General features: G+C 41.3%; 1 protein-coding gene across 7 annotated transcripts in view; it reads left to right on the top strand.

The window, feature by feature from the left end:
• LOC112570939 (probable G-protein coupled receptor CG31760) overlaps positions 1-13,929 on the top strand; it is a 39,896-nt gene extending 25,967 nt beyond the window's left edge. For 6 of the 7 annotated variants that reach the window (XM_025249674.1, XM_025249671.1, XM_025249670.1 and 3 more), the window contains 13 exons: positions 1,142-1,337; positions 1,585-1,854; positions 2,113-2,262; positions 2,666-2,792; positions 3,255-3,418; positions 3,851-4,019; positions 5,637-5,705; positions 6,256-6,365; positions 6,661-6,869; positions 7,956-8,094; positions 8,855-8,960; positions 9,068-9,256; positions 9,756-13,929. In XM_025249674.1, the coding sequence (XP_025105459.1) occupies positions 1,142-1,337; positions 1,585-1,854; positions 2,113-2,262; positions 2,666-2,792; positions 3,255-3,418; positions 3,851-4,019; positions 5,637-5,705; positions 6,256-6,365; positions 6,661-6,869; positions 7,956-8,094; positions 8,855-8,960; positions 9,068-9,256; positions 9,756-9,899 (2,042 nt within the window). In that variant the 3' untranslated portion in view covers positions 9,900-13,929. The remainder of the gene's footprint in view (positions 1-1,141; positions 1,338-1,584; positions 1,855-2,112; positions 2,263-2,665; positions 2,793-3,254; positions 3,419-3,850; positions 4,020-5,636; positions 5,706-6,255; positions 6,366-6,660; positions 6,870-7,955; positions 8,095-8,854; positions 8,961-9,067; positions 9,257-9,755) is intronic. The other variant, XR_003100723.1, reaches the window with a different exon arrangement.
• The last annotated feature ends 399 nt before the right edge of the window (positions 13,930-14,328 follow it).

The raw sequence follows: 14,328 nt of genomic DNA, 5'->3' as shown, positions 1-14,328 counted from the left end.
AGTTTGTTGTCGTAAATGAAAGATGAGTATGCAATTCTTTGACGAGTTTATAAGGACTCTTGTTCTTGTGATTCTTGATGGCGAGGAGGTGTTAGTCAAACACAGCTCTCAACTCTCTTCCTCTTCTCTCATTCCACTTCTTCCTCAAGAGGAGACAGGAAAGTGCTTTTCAGACCACGACATCGGTATCACAAAAAATATGAGTTTCTTTTCAAGGGCCAGGTGAGGAGATAATGCACATGCTTTCTGCTGGTGCTCGAGTCGCTCTTGTCGAGGAGCGTGTGTGTCGAGTTGTACAAGTGTACAGAGTACAGTGTACAGTGTGTGCTGCTCGGCAAACATACCTGCAGGCAGATGAGACTGAACCAACAGCATCAAGGTGTTAATGTTTTTCCGATGTCAGACAGGCTTTTGTCTTTTGGCCGAGTACAAGGCACGCCCTCTTACAACTTGTAGAGAAATGTAGACAATAACGATCTACCTGCCTCAGATCGGATGGAGCGGTTATAGAAAGGTTGATCAGAAAGCACGTGAAGTACCAATGACAGTTTAAAATGGCCGCACAGGTAAATCAGGTAAACAATGTGAGTCGTGCGAATTTAAAAATGCTGACAAGGAGATTTTTATAATTCTTTGCACTAATGGTGACCTCTGTGTCAGGATCCAAAGAATAAAGATAAATGTAAACACTGAATGAGCCACAAAGATAAATAATTATGGCCTGTACGAATGTGTACATTCTTCTCTCTCTCTCCATCTCTTTCTTGTCTTGTGTGAGTGAGTCCGTGTGGCGCCACCACATACCTGTGCTAGATTCCCATGAGAGGACACTGGAATGGAGGAAGGACGAAAAAACGGTAAATAAGACGGGGACTGTGTCACAGCAGCAACGAAGAAATCACTAAGTAAAGTATGTAATAGGCAATACCTGTGAATATTTAGTAAAATTTTTGAATAACATTTGCTCGTTAAATAACGTCTGTTTCCACTTTCTATAAATCTTTTCATGTTTCCGCCTAAGTAAGATAGATATTTTTCTGGAGTCAATCATTCGATCAGTAAAAATCAGTTAAATGAGCGGAGATTGCTATAATTGCCCATTTGTAATTTCTGATCGGTTTGCGACTCTTCGTCACATCAGACCGCATTCAGGAGGCTAAAAAGGCGTTGGACTACGTGCAGCGCATCGCCCAGTCGTCCAACTGCTCCTCGGGCACATCAAACACGCTGAAGCTGACCTTTGACACCACCGCCTGGACGTCGTACACCAACGCTGCCATCCGCACCGCCAACTTCCTGTCGCAGGCTCTGGTCATCGGTAGAGGTACACTCAACAGGTGACCACTCTTCTCTTTCAATGTCCACGTGTGTGCATGCGTGCGTGGGTGGTGGTGGTGGTGGTGGTGTATTGACATGATCCTAAAGAGACTGACTACCAGTCATTGTCCTTTGTCAGATAACATTTATCGAGTGTGAATCTGCTGTGAAAACACAGAACAGTGAAGGGCTATTCTTTCTCTCCCTTTGTTAATAAATAATTCTGCTAGCGGAGATGCTAAAATGTTTGCACTCGCTCTGTGGCAGCTTGAATGAAAGCATACTGTACGATCTGGTGAGGAACAGTGTCCACGGCAACACGCTGGTGTACGGGTCCGCCATCGCGCTGGAGCCCAGTCTGTACTCGGGGCTCAACACCTTCTGTCCCTACGCACACAAGACAGACCAGGGCTTCGTGGTCTTTGACTTGGCCAAGTCCTACAACTACGGCTCCAACAACACAGAGTGGTATCACCATCTCAAGATCAAAAACTTTTCTGATGTGCCACTCATCACAGACAACGTGACTTACGGCAGGTTTGTAACGTCGCCATTTTGTACAACGATGACGTAGACGTAAGTGTCTTTCCAGCGTGCCTTCGCTTTCCTTTCTCTTTCCTTCTGTCAATCATTTTGTCTTGTTGATCTTGGGGCTTAAATGCTTTATCGTCGTCACTCAATATTTTATTTCTTCTTCTTGTCTTGTAGAAAGTCTTCGCTCTCACTTTATTTTATTTAACAGTCATAAACGACTTCAAACATTTTATTTTTCATTTTGCTGATTGCCTGTACCAGCGTATCTAGGCAGTGGTCTCAACCTGTGGCAAACTTGTCTCATGGCCACTGGACCTCTCCTTACTTTGACTGTGGTGGTGGCGACATCTGGATGGTCACCTTCTCAGCTCCAGTTCTGGGCCTCGATTCCAAGAACACTCCTTTGTTTAAGTACGTTGTCCATTTTTTTTTCTTTTTCCTCTTTCTCTCTTTCCACACACACACACACGAAACAGAGAGAGAGAGAGAGATGTGGAACTAAGAATTTAAGAGAAGAATATTTTTCTGTATTCTTTCCAGCTGCTGGATATGTGTGAAATCGCATCACTCAGAAAAATTATGTTTTTGACCAACCAGTTGAGATATTTTTGAAAGCCAAATTTCGCAAATATTTTGTTTATTTCTAAAGAAGGTCATCTCCAGTGATGTATCACTAATATACTGGACACGATAGTTTCTAGAGCACTGACAAGAAAGCCAGGTAGCCTTATGACCTGTATAAAATCTCATACCGCCGTGCAATTATGCGCTTCTGGCAGTTCAAGGGTAGATTTTTCTGGCTGTCTGATTATAGGGGTGTCTCCACTATCGACCTGGAGCTGACGAACATAGACATCAACCAGTGTGACCATGACAACAGTAACGCAATCGGCTCTCTGGACGTCTTCAGAGGCACTCACAACTGTCAGCCAACCACCAAAGTATAGTCAACATGCCTGAGTCCACAAAGGACATTTAAATCCCTTTTCTGTCGTTGTTTTTGTGTTTGTTTGTTTTTTTGACACCTTCATTAATTCACTTCCCGTTTCCTAATTCCGACAAAGCCTTTACGGTCATTATTATCCATTTACACTAAACCACGATCATAGCAATTTTTCTTCTCAGCGGATATGCGGAAAGAAGAAAGATATGCGATAAATGAACAAATAAGAATAAACTATCTTGGATCGAAAGGAAAATCTGTAATGACTGGAAAATGACTGAAGAGCCTGTGTTGACTTGAAAGTGATTGAAGAACCTGCATTACCGAGAAAAACATTTCTATTTTCGTGTGTAAGAGTAAAGCAGCATTTTAGTATAGGTGTATCAGAAAACATTTTTCATCTGGTTGACGCCAGTATGAACACTCTGCAGTTTCAATATGTTCACTGATGCTGTTTCAGTGTCAGCCCACCAAAAATCAAGGTTTCAAGCGAGGCTCCTACACTTGTGTCTGTATAGACGGCTACTACTTCCCAGACACCAATAATGAAAAACAAGCGTTTGAAGGAAGCGACATCGACAAAGCGTTTGACGATGGAGCCAATACCAGCGAACTCCTTAGCAGGTTATATTATAATTTTATATAATTATATATATATATATAAAGCTGGCTTGCTGTGCCTTTCAACTTAGAACTTAGTTTAATATTTCCCTCGGGCTAGCTTTTAATTTTTCATTGAATGGATGACTTGAATGACTGCGTTTATTTTGGAGATCTTGGGCACGAGAAACACAGTCAACGGAATTTTATTACGACAAAAGAACTTTTATCGCCGCTCAATGTTTTATCAGCCGTCCATTACTCTTATCGGAATCCAGATACATACAATCTTTCTATATTGTTTGAAGTGGTAGCCACGTCCTTCCGTTATATTGCAAACTACGAAAGCCTTCTTAATATCATAAGAACTTGTTTGAAAGGATGAAGCTCTGTCAGAGCTCATAGGTTGATTTTGATACAACATTCGGCATTTAATTTTTTTGTCCCTGAAACTAGATTCCAGTGCCTGGCCTGTCCTCGTGGGTGTGACACGTGTACAGACAGTACCCCCTGTCTGTATGAGTTTGATCCCGCCATCAGAATTCTCGTCGTCTTTCTCATTGCTGTGCTGATTGTCGTCTGCGGTGTCATTTCCTTCATCACGTTCAAGTATCGGAAAGAGCTGGTGAGTCTGCGATGCTTCCAACAATGTTTGGGCTTTTGCTGTTACCAAAAAATGCAAATTTTACAATACCATGGAGATTTATTTTCTCATCAGTAAATGTATGTACATATTTTACTGCCAGACCTTAACAGATTTACATCATTGGAATATATCATTACTCTAACTGTAATGTCATGTAATATGGTAACATTTATGTGAGACTGCAATGCTTCAAATCAGCTTATTAAAATTATATTGGAGGTGAGGAGTGAGAAACTAAAAATATTTCGTAAAGCTGTTGACTTGGTAGGCGATCGTTTGTTTTTTAATGATGTATGCTGAAAATGCACAGTAGTAATTAGGTCAAAGCTGTTACCAGCGAAAAAGTAGTGATTAATATTGATGTTAGCACAAGTGCCATATTTTTGTCTGCTACGCTTCACAGCATCAGAGCTACAGTTACACCCGCCATTGTGTCCTCGCCTCGGAACACACGTGTACAGACGGCTTTGTGTTCTCGTCGACTTACACGCTGGTGACCTGCTCTTTATAAACAATAAACTAGGGATTTCCTTTGCTTTAATTAGAAACTTGAGAGAGAGAGAGAGGGGGAAGGAGAGAGAGAGAGAGAGAGAGAGAGAGAGAGTTTATGTTGTTCAAAAGATACTCATAGTTTTTCAAATAATTAAATAATTCTGCTTGCGCGAGAAACCTGGGGTCAGAAGGCAAAATACTAATAAAACGTGGAGCTTACACCTCATAATCAAGCACAAGATGCAGGCTGACCAGTCCATTCCGCTCTCAGTGTCTCTCAACACTGTTTCAAAGGGTGGAAAACGTCAGAAGAGAGACGAGTGCCTCGACCTTAAAGGGCTAGTGGGGTGCAAGGTACTATTTCCTAAAATCGTGACGTCACCTTTGTATACAGATACGCGTGTTAACGTGTGGTTCAGTTCACCTGTTGGCTGAAGCTTTCATTCACAACCTAAAGGTATCCAGGTACAATGCAGTTCTGACATCTGTGTTGCTGACCCCTTTCTTTGCCTGTTTGTAAGCCTGTATCTTTAGGACTGAAAAGGTCGTGTACTATATTCAATATACATACTATATTCCCAGATTTGGGAAATAATATCTTGCACCGAGCTTAACCCGATCATTTGAATAAAATATTTGCACCCCACTCGATCTTTAACAAGGAAGGAAACAGATTTCCAACTCACATGGTGCAGGGAGTGCAAGAAGTTGTAGTAATTGCTGGGTGTTTGTTCAATTTGTGGCAAATCAATCCGTCACAAGTCCGTGTACATCCGACAGCACAAAATGTCTGCCCTTCCGTGACTTTGTTGATATCGCCTCACGTTCACACAGGCTTTTTTATGGCTCCCTAGTTATTCGGACAAATGCAGATTCGAATAAAGCGTATGCAGGTGAGATATAAATAACAGCTATATAAATAACACGCAAATGAACGATAAAGTGTAAAATGTTTGAACCACCTTGAAAAAGAGTTTCGCAAGTATCAAGAAATAGATACACATACTTAAACAATGTCCACATGAAAACACAGCAGGAGTGAGAGTTTGGGGAGGGAGCGGCAGTCCAGTATGCCCTACAGGTCAAGTTTGTTTGGATCCGCAGGTCATGAAGACAGCAAGTCCCATCTTCCTGCAGATGATGCTTGGAGGCTCCGTTCTCATGTCCATGTCGGTAAGTTTCTGTTGAAATCCTGACATTCAGGACACGCGATTCTTGTTTTTACTGTCACCACTTTCATTCTTCTGCTTGCAAGCTTAAATCAGATGCTTTCAGAAGCACTAAATGCCGCCAACTTCAATCCACCGGCGGCTGGGAACAGGACAGCTGCAAGTCGAAGTCACAAACAGAGAAAAGTATTTCAGTTCTAAGGCTCTTGTTGACTTTGGTCCAGCTAAGAAAGAAAAGCTCTCTGAAATCAAACGCGAACTTTCTAAAACTCCTTTGGGGATGACGAGAGACAGATTAGCAGATATGTTTGTAGGAAATCCTTTTTTCTCGTTCATTGTTGTGATTACCACAAGAAAAACTCCCTCTAGCTCATACACACACACACACGTTCTCACAGAGGTAAAGAGAGAATTTAATAAATGGACTTGTCTATTATGTCTGATTATTTCATGTATGCCTCCACTCCATTTATTTCCCTTATATAACTTGTATATATTTCCCTTATACAACTGTGATATTACTGCGCCTGTCATGTGATGTGTACCACGTGCAGGTGCTCATCATGTTTCCAGAGGCAAGCGATACTGTGTGCACTTTCTTCATATGGCCATTTCATCTAGGCTTCTCTGTTGTCTATGGCGCTCTGCTCATCAAAACCTGGAGGTAAAAACAGCTCTGATAAAAATAATTGTTTGTTGTTCGTATTCCTCATCACAAAAACCTGTCCTTCCATGTAAGGATAAATTTATTAATTCGCAAATGATGCGATTTGTTAGAAAAGCTTTTTAACTCCTTTAAGTTTGTAATGCTTCACTTCCCATCTCTTCCTCCCTCACTTCTTCTCCCCTCCTCTTCTCCTTCCGTTCAGGTGTGTGTGTGTGTGCGTATCGGTTTTTATTTAAGGTGAGTGTATGTGTCCGCATCTTTCCTTCAAAGGTACTGAATTTTTCTGTTTCAGAATATCCGTAATTTTCAACAGCCGAAAGAAAGTCAACTTGCCGGATAAAGTTCTGCTTCAGCGGCTGGCCCCTCTGCCCGCTTTGATGACCGTCTACCTGGTTTGCTGGACGGTGCTGGGCAAGCCCCAGGCGGTGACCATCACCATGGCGAGCTCCAAAAAGTTCTTCTCTTGTTCCCTCACCTACTGGAATTATGCTGTTTACGGGGGTGTGTTGACCAGCGAGACACTTTGTTCAGCCCTCCTGTCACTTTGTCAACACTCTCTTCAGTCCCACCTTGTCTTTTGTTTACATAGATTATTGTGAGCAATGTTGTAAGTGTGTGTCTTACTTTGGATGTTGGTCATGACTGGTTCCACTCTCGATGATCGGTGAAAGCCTTCAAATCTGACAAACGTCTAAGAGTTTGTCAAAACAACAATATGACCTCTGGCTCGAAATACAAATATTTTTTTTTTTGCGGTTCGAGGCTCATTTGATTATCTAAAAAAAAACCAAGTCTTTAAGCCTCCTGATGACGCACAGCTGGGGTAGGAAGCGACAAGGAGGAGAAAGTTGTAGTAACTGAAGAAGACTCTTGATGTCCAGCCCTATGAACAGGTTTAGCGTCCAGAGAAATAAAAATGGATGGCCCGAGACGAGATTTGAATCTGATTTGTCGTCACTGCTTTGGAGACCAGTGTAGTGCTTGACCCCTGCAGTCGTTGCCGTTTCTTTAGTGAATGACATAACCGTGCAGAAAGCAACATAACCGTGCTGACAATTCACCACCACCACCACCACCACCATCGACCGTGTCAACAGCGCGTCCTCTCCGTGGTTGTAAACGATTTGCTGTTGCCGCCATCGCACTAGGAGCAAGAAAGAGAAAGATCCCTTTGCGATCGGACATGAACCATTGCGCCATTGACATTCAGTGTTTTCATTGCATAAAGATTCACTTAGACCCATTCACTCTATGACACTTTTATGTGCACTCATAAATATGGAACCGACCCAATGTCTTGGAAACAAAACTGTCACTCCATCGTGTCCATGGACAAACAATTAATATTTCTGACATGCGCTGCACTTAATTCTTATGTGGAGAGTTAGTCTCTTCAAACTCTGTTTCCAACTTTGGGTAACTTTTATTCCTTCTTAGGATTGTATGAAAGGTCACTTGCTTCCTCTTTTTACTTTCATTATTTTTCTGTCTTTTCCGCCTTTACTAAATGCATGAACCATGATTGCTAATGTTTATCGTGTGCTTGTCTCGAAACAATCTCGTCGATGCCTAATTTGTCTGATTCAGTGGAAGTCCTACTGCTCCTGTTCGGGGTGTACTTATGTTTCACTGTACGTAAAGCGCCGGCACATTTCAACGAGAGCAAACACATCACGTGGTCTACATATAACGCCATCATCCTCGGCATCTTCATCATCACACTTACGTAAGTTCATTGTCAACATCTGTCATTAAGGTAACCCACACCCATACCCTTCGCTCATCATGAACTCTGCCATGATCAAAGAAAATTCTTAATGATAGTAAAAATATCCTCGTTTGGTCTTGATGATCGTTGTTAGACTATGCATGAAGACAGAATATTCCTGAGGTTAAGAACTAAAGCCCCTTGTTACTCGTGTTTTGCAATAACGGTCTTGTCAGGTGAGCAGTAGGGGCTACTGATGTCACAGATCCTGGCAGCTCAACCTCGCCGATCATTTCACTCGTTACCTCCTTAGTATCACACACATATATATATATCCATGCACGCATACATAATAACAGGTAAAGAATAATTACGAGAGCTGTTTCTCAGTTGTCGATCCCCAGTAGTCAAACTTATTGACACAACAGACCAGGAAGACTTGTCTTTAGGTGCTTGCAAGCTATATGGAAGAAGAGACGAAAAGGGAAGAAAGGATGGATGCTGACAAGATCTTGTAGTCAATGGAAGAATACTGCTGAAAGGATAAGAAACCATTTCACGCAAGTGCAAAGTTATTGATACTCGTTCTGAGTCAACTGAGATGGTACTGAGTATAGAAGCCGCTGAGTAAATTGCACGGATGTAGATAAGGATGACTGTTTCCCACACGATGATGAAACCGATCAACAGGGGCTCACCGAGAAGGCTGGCGATAGTTTAAAGTTGAAAGGCAGGTGATATTGCTAGGTGACGGGCGGTCTCATGTCTGTCACCACAGGCAGATGCTGGAGCGCACGGCCGGCCCTGACGTGCTGTACGTGCTGCTGATGGCGCAGCTACAGGTGTTCGTCACCATCACGCTGGCCCTCATCTTCGTGCCGAAGGTAAGGCTCTCGTCTTTGTGTGCAAGGAAAGACCATGCTTGCATGAATGCTTCTGTTAAATGAAAAAGAAATGGATTATACACCACGTCTTTGTGTCTTCTGCACAGTTTTGGGCTCTCTACAAAGGCGCACGGTTTGATCAGGGCCAGCCAGGTGCGGTGTCCGTGACAGGCAGGGTCAAGGCAGGGTCGACCCTCCCTACAACGTCGGCGTCTGTCGACGTGCGTCACATGGGGGTGCAGGTAACCTCGGAAGACCTGTGTCTTCTGCCTGCTTCGTCCACCCATCCTGTGTCGGTGAGTGCACGCCCTCGCACCTATAACCGTGCATACATCAGTGACATACATGCAAGCTTCTCGTCATTTGGTGCTGTGGTCATAAGGGTTCAACGTGTCTAATTATTAAATGGAACCTGAAGGCTATTCTTTGAAGTTTATGGGAGCAGCTTCAAATATTAATAATGGAGTTAAAATTTGTTAAAGACTTTTACTTTTACCACTTTTCACATACAGTGTACATTACATAAATTGACTGAAAGCCATTGTTACGCACTGACCTCAGACGCATGCAGATTTTTTTCAATGATCCTTTCGAGGTCGAGTTTCCTCTCTTTTTACTTGGCACCTTAAGGACTTTATTGAAATTAAATAATTTTTGGCAATTTTGACAATGGACAGACTGCTTTCTTCTGATTATTTTAATTATTGGGTTTTATTCTTTTTTTATCATTGTAGAAAAAAAAATGCTTGTATTTACTATATAAAAAACTTCATTTGGCTGTATGTCTTTAAACAGCAGGAGGAAAACGACAAGTCCACCAAGCCGTCCCTTGGGTTACATTCAGGCAAAGTGTCACCCTCATCAGGGACTGCAGTCAAGCAATGTTCCACTCCTCAAGCACTGTTACCTCGAAAACTTGTTCAAAGTACTGAAACCTGATGCCAGGAAGGGAGGCCAAACCCTTCTTAGTGAGCAGACGCTGCTAGCGGGCAGATAACTGCCTTGGTGAAGAGCCTTCACAGCATCCTCCTCCTCGCTCCGTCCACCACCAGACATTAGCAGCACGGCGCGTGCCGGGTCACGCCCCACACTCGTCTACACATGCCACAGCCTCTACCTTCCTGCTGATCGTTGGCCATATCGGAAAGTAGAGAAACGCAGACTGAGCTTATCTCACTCCACGTCTTTCAAATCGTTTTGCCATGACAAAGCCTTGAAGACTTGTCAGCTCACCAATTTTATCAAGGAAGAATATTTCAGGATATCTTCCACTCTATTATGATACTTCATATAAACTCTGCGTGACAATGAGATCCAAGCTCGGCCTTACAAAATGGTTTAGATACAATGTCTCTACAGACCTTTCAGCACAACCATACTTTAAGCACATCATCTGTGATCCGAGAGATTTGCCATGATGGGGGTGGTTTGGTTTCAGCTGCTTATTCTACTTTGAAATTTTTCTCCATTGCAGACAACCCAGCATGACATCCGTGATTATATTCATTCATGAATCTTATATCCTCCAAATGAATCTTATATGCTCCGAAACAGAGACAAAAGTACAGGCATAAACAAAATCTAAGATATGGGGTGTATGACGGTTTAACCACATGATAGACTCTTATTGTTCTTGAAGTACTTCAAGACCATGCAGTGTGGTACGTGTGCGGTGCTTATCACCGTTTCATAATGTTGCACCAAGTTAATCTGCTGGCCAAGATGCTTCTTTTCTGAAATCACAGTAACAATAATCGTTTTTGGCGAGAGGCGAAGGGTGTGATGTCTACTGCGTGTATTGTTAACGTCTTTATAGTTAGACTGAACCCATCTACCTTAACGACTTTTAGGTGGAATTTTTCTGATAATAATTAGTGGGTAATAATAATTCAAGTGGATAATAATTATTCGGTAACATCCCCAGTGGATAATAATTACTGAAGAAAACGAGCAGCGTTTTCTCTCCCACACCCACCCTCCCTCGTCTTTCAATATTTTTTTCTTCTTTCTTTCGTTTTAAAATATGACGGTTAAAGGCAATTGGAAAGAGTTATTAATAGATACAACATATTGAACTCATTTAAAAAGTCAAGTGTAAAATAGATGAGAGCCCCAATAAATATAATCAGCACCGAAGTGACTATAAGAACAGTCGCTGCTCACTCAGGTCAGGCTTTGTAGCAGACTGCGCCGAGCAAATACTCGTCAAGATGATCCTTGCCACCGACAGGCACGACATCAATACAATGGCGGTACAGATAACGCGTCCTCGTGTTTGAACTATGCTTTATTCAGGATGGGATTCTCATCGATTATTTCAGTTTAATTGAAAGAATCGACCTTCTTTGTTTGTCTGCGCTTAGAGGTGTTCCGGCAGCACTTGCTCGGTTTTCATTTTGGCGAACAGAATTTTATGTGCAAAATTACTCAAGAAATCCAGCCGTCCGCTCACTAGACGTTTGACGATCTTTTCCTGAAGCTGTGTACATGTGAGTCTTTGACTTTCGTTTCGTTCCGACGGTATTGCTTGCATTGAAAAGATTTGGACGGGTTTCTCTGATTCCCATGCGATCAAACATGCGAGGGGACCGAAAAGGGACGTAACTCTACGAAGAGCATTCTGCTGTTGATGCAGCAGTTTCTTTGACTTTCGTTTCGTTCCGACGGTATTGCTTGCATTGAAAAGATTTGGACGGGTTTCTCTGATTCCCATGCGATCAAACATGCGAGGGGACCGAAAAGGGACGTAACTCTACGAAGAGCATTCTGCTGTTGATGCAGCAGTTTCTTCCCTTGAGAGATTGATGCCAGTTTCTTTCACCAGACCTCCATTAAAAAGAAAAAGTCAAAATAACTGTAAGCCTAGCAAGCGTAGACCGACAGCAAATAGGGTACACCCAACTGAATGCATGTGGCAAATGTTTACAGGGCTGGCTGCCTTGCCGTGATATAGGCTTAGTTGCTGGTTCCTGTAAAACACCAATTAAACTTCCTCCACAAACCTATAACATTTCCAAACAATATTTTTATGTCTTTTTGACCGATATTTGTCCAGAATATTATCATACACACCACCATTTTTAAAATCTGCCATGATGGTCTTGAGCTTTCTTAGCAAACTCATCAAGCTAACAGATGATGGTAATCATCATGAGCAACATATGCTGATGTTGATGTGATTTATTGAGTGCCACTTCTTTGAAATGTCCATCTCTGTTGATAAAATTACTGCTGCCCGATGTTGGTGTGCAAAGAACGTCCAACAAACACTGCCAATAGAAAATGTAATATGCTGTTCTAGTTGACAAGCAGTTTTTGGAAGTATTTCACTGTTTTACTTTCAATATAAAAAAAATAATTTCCAGATATTTCACCAACTACATTTCCCTATATAAGAATTTTAAAAGGTATGGATTTGTTGGTACTTATTACCACCAGATAATATTGTTTTTATGCAGACATTTGTGTGGATACTAGGATGGATAGATGTCTTTGAAGAAAAGGATGCAAACTTCTAAGATCTTTGGTTTTAAGCACCAGGAATTATTGACTGAATGGCTATATGGTTATTACTACTGCTGCCACTTGTGTATGTGTACAGCCTGTGATATGACATTCTTTATATACAACTCAGTTTCCTGATGACCATCTTGGGGGTAATTGTACATCACTTCATGTAGATAAAACTATTGTGCTTTAAGTGTTTTTAAACTGTTGTAAAATGATGCCTGGAGACAAACATGCAAAACCTCCTCAATGTATCTGTGAGTTACTGTTTACAATATGGTGTCCTAAAACACAGCATGTCCAAGTGCATGAATAAAATAATAAATACACTACACGAGGTGACAGTTGGGATCATAGTTATAAAGAGCAAGTTGATGCCCTGTTCAAGGACAAACATCATTTCCAAATTATAAAGTAGTGTCCAGACCCCACAGATGATGTTTTACTCCATTTCATCATGCATTTATTAGTACTATTGGACACTGTAGGTCAGATGGTTAGGATTTGGGAAGACAGCAACCGATAAAGGCCACAGACAATGGTATCGTGGGGAGGAAACCAAATACCAACATGGTCTGGGCTTCTTTGTATGTAGAAAAGTGGCTGGACCAGTCATCAGCTCAGCTGTGTGCGCACAGGCTGGCATCCATTTGCATCTCTGTCATGTCTCAGTGTTACTATGGTCCAGGTTAACACTTCAACTTCCGTGCACAAAGAAGTAGAGGAGTTCTACAACTGGATGGAAAGAGTTATAAAGGCAGTGGCAATGAAAGGATCCTCACCATATGCCAAGATCAATCCTAACAGCCTGAAGCATGGATTGCGAAAATCTTCAAGGCCTAATTTAGAGCTAAATTCGCCTCTCAAGATATTGGGCTGTGTGGAAGACATCAAAGAAATGCTACTTTCAACAGCCAAAGAGGTGCTAGGGAGGCAAAAAAAGAAACAATTATGGGTCGCAAATGATGTTCGAAATCTTTGTGACCAAAGGAGTCTTAAGAAAGCGAGAAAGAGCAACGAAGCTGCTAAGTGAAAAAATAAAAAAACAAAAACACCAACATTAAAAAGGGAGATGAAGGCAGCTAAGGAAAACTGTACAGATATTTCATTTCATTAAGATTATGTAAATAACTTTCAAGTTCTACATAATAGAATACCTCTTCAAGGTTTTCACTCAGAATTTCAGACACTCCTCACTTAATGGCCGAGTTCCATTCTTACAACTTGAATAATAAACAAACTGGTCGATAAGCAAGAAGCCACCCTTACTTATATTTCAGGCATAATATACTCTTATTGGGTTTGTGTCAATATCTTTAAATATTGTTTTAATGTTACCTTTGCACAATTTTTAATATATATACATGTTTATAAGCTCTAATATACTTTATTTTGCATACTGTGAACAGGAAATTGTTTTTATTTATTCTGAATAAAGAAAAGGTCTGTAGGAAATACCAGATTGATAACTTTGGTTCAATTAATGTAACTCTTGCACATTGCGTAGATTATGAAAATACAATCTGCAAAAATTCTAAAAATATCAAACCAAAGAAATTAAAATTATAAAAAAGACATTCAGATTAAGATTTTAGTCATAAAATCCTTCAAAGTGTGATACAGTAGTAGTTGGAAATTCATCACTCATCAGAAAGATCAGCCGGATCATCATTAAGAACTCTAGAAGGCCCAGCTACAAGAGATCATGGCAGGAGAATGAAATGAGAAGGGGTTCTGGATTTACTTTCGAGCTTTTTAGTATTGTCTGCTAATTTTCTTTTCCATCTTCATAAATTTCACATAGCATTGTAAAATTTTGTTCATTTGCCATTACAGTTCTGTGAACCATTCCAGTTGGGTC

Source organism: Pomacea canaliculata, linkage group LG8 (genome assembly GCF_003073045.1).
Source record: "Pomacea canaliculata isolate SZHN2017 linkage group LG8, ASM307304v1, whole genome shotgun sequence".
In the NCBI taxonomy this organism is placed as follows: domain Eukaryota; kingdom Metazoa; phylum Mollusca; class Gastropoda; order Architaenioglossa; family Ampullariidae; genus Pomacea; species Pomacea canaliculata.
Note: the sequence above shows the minus strand (reverse complement) of the source record. Positions and strands in the feature narration are given on the sequence as shown.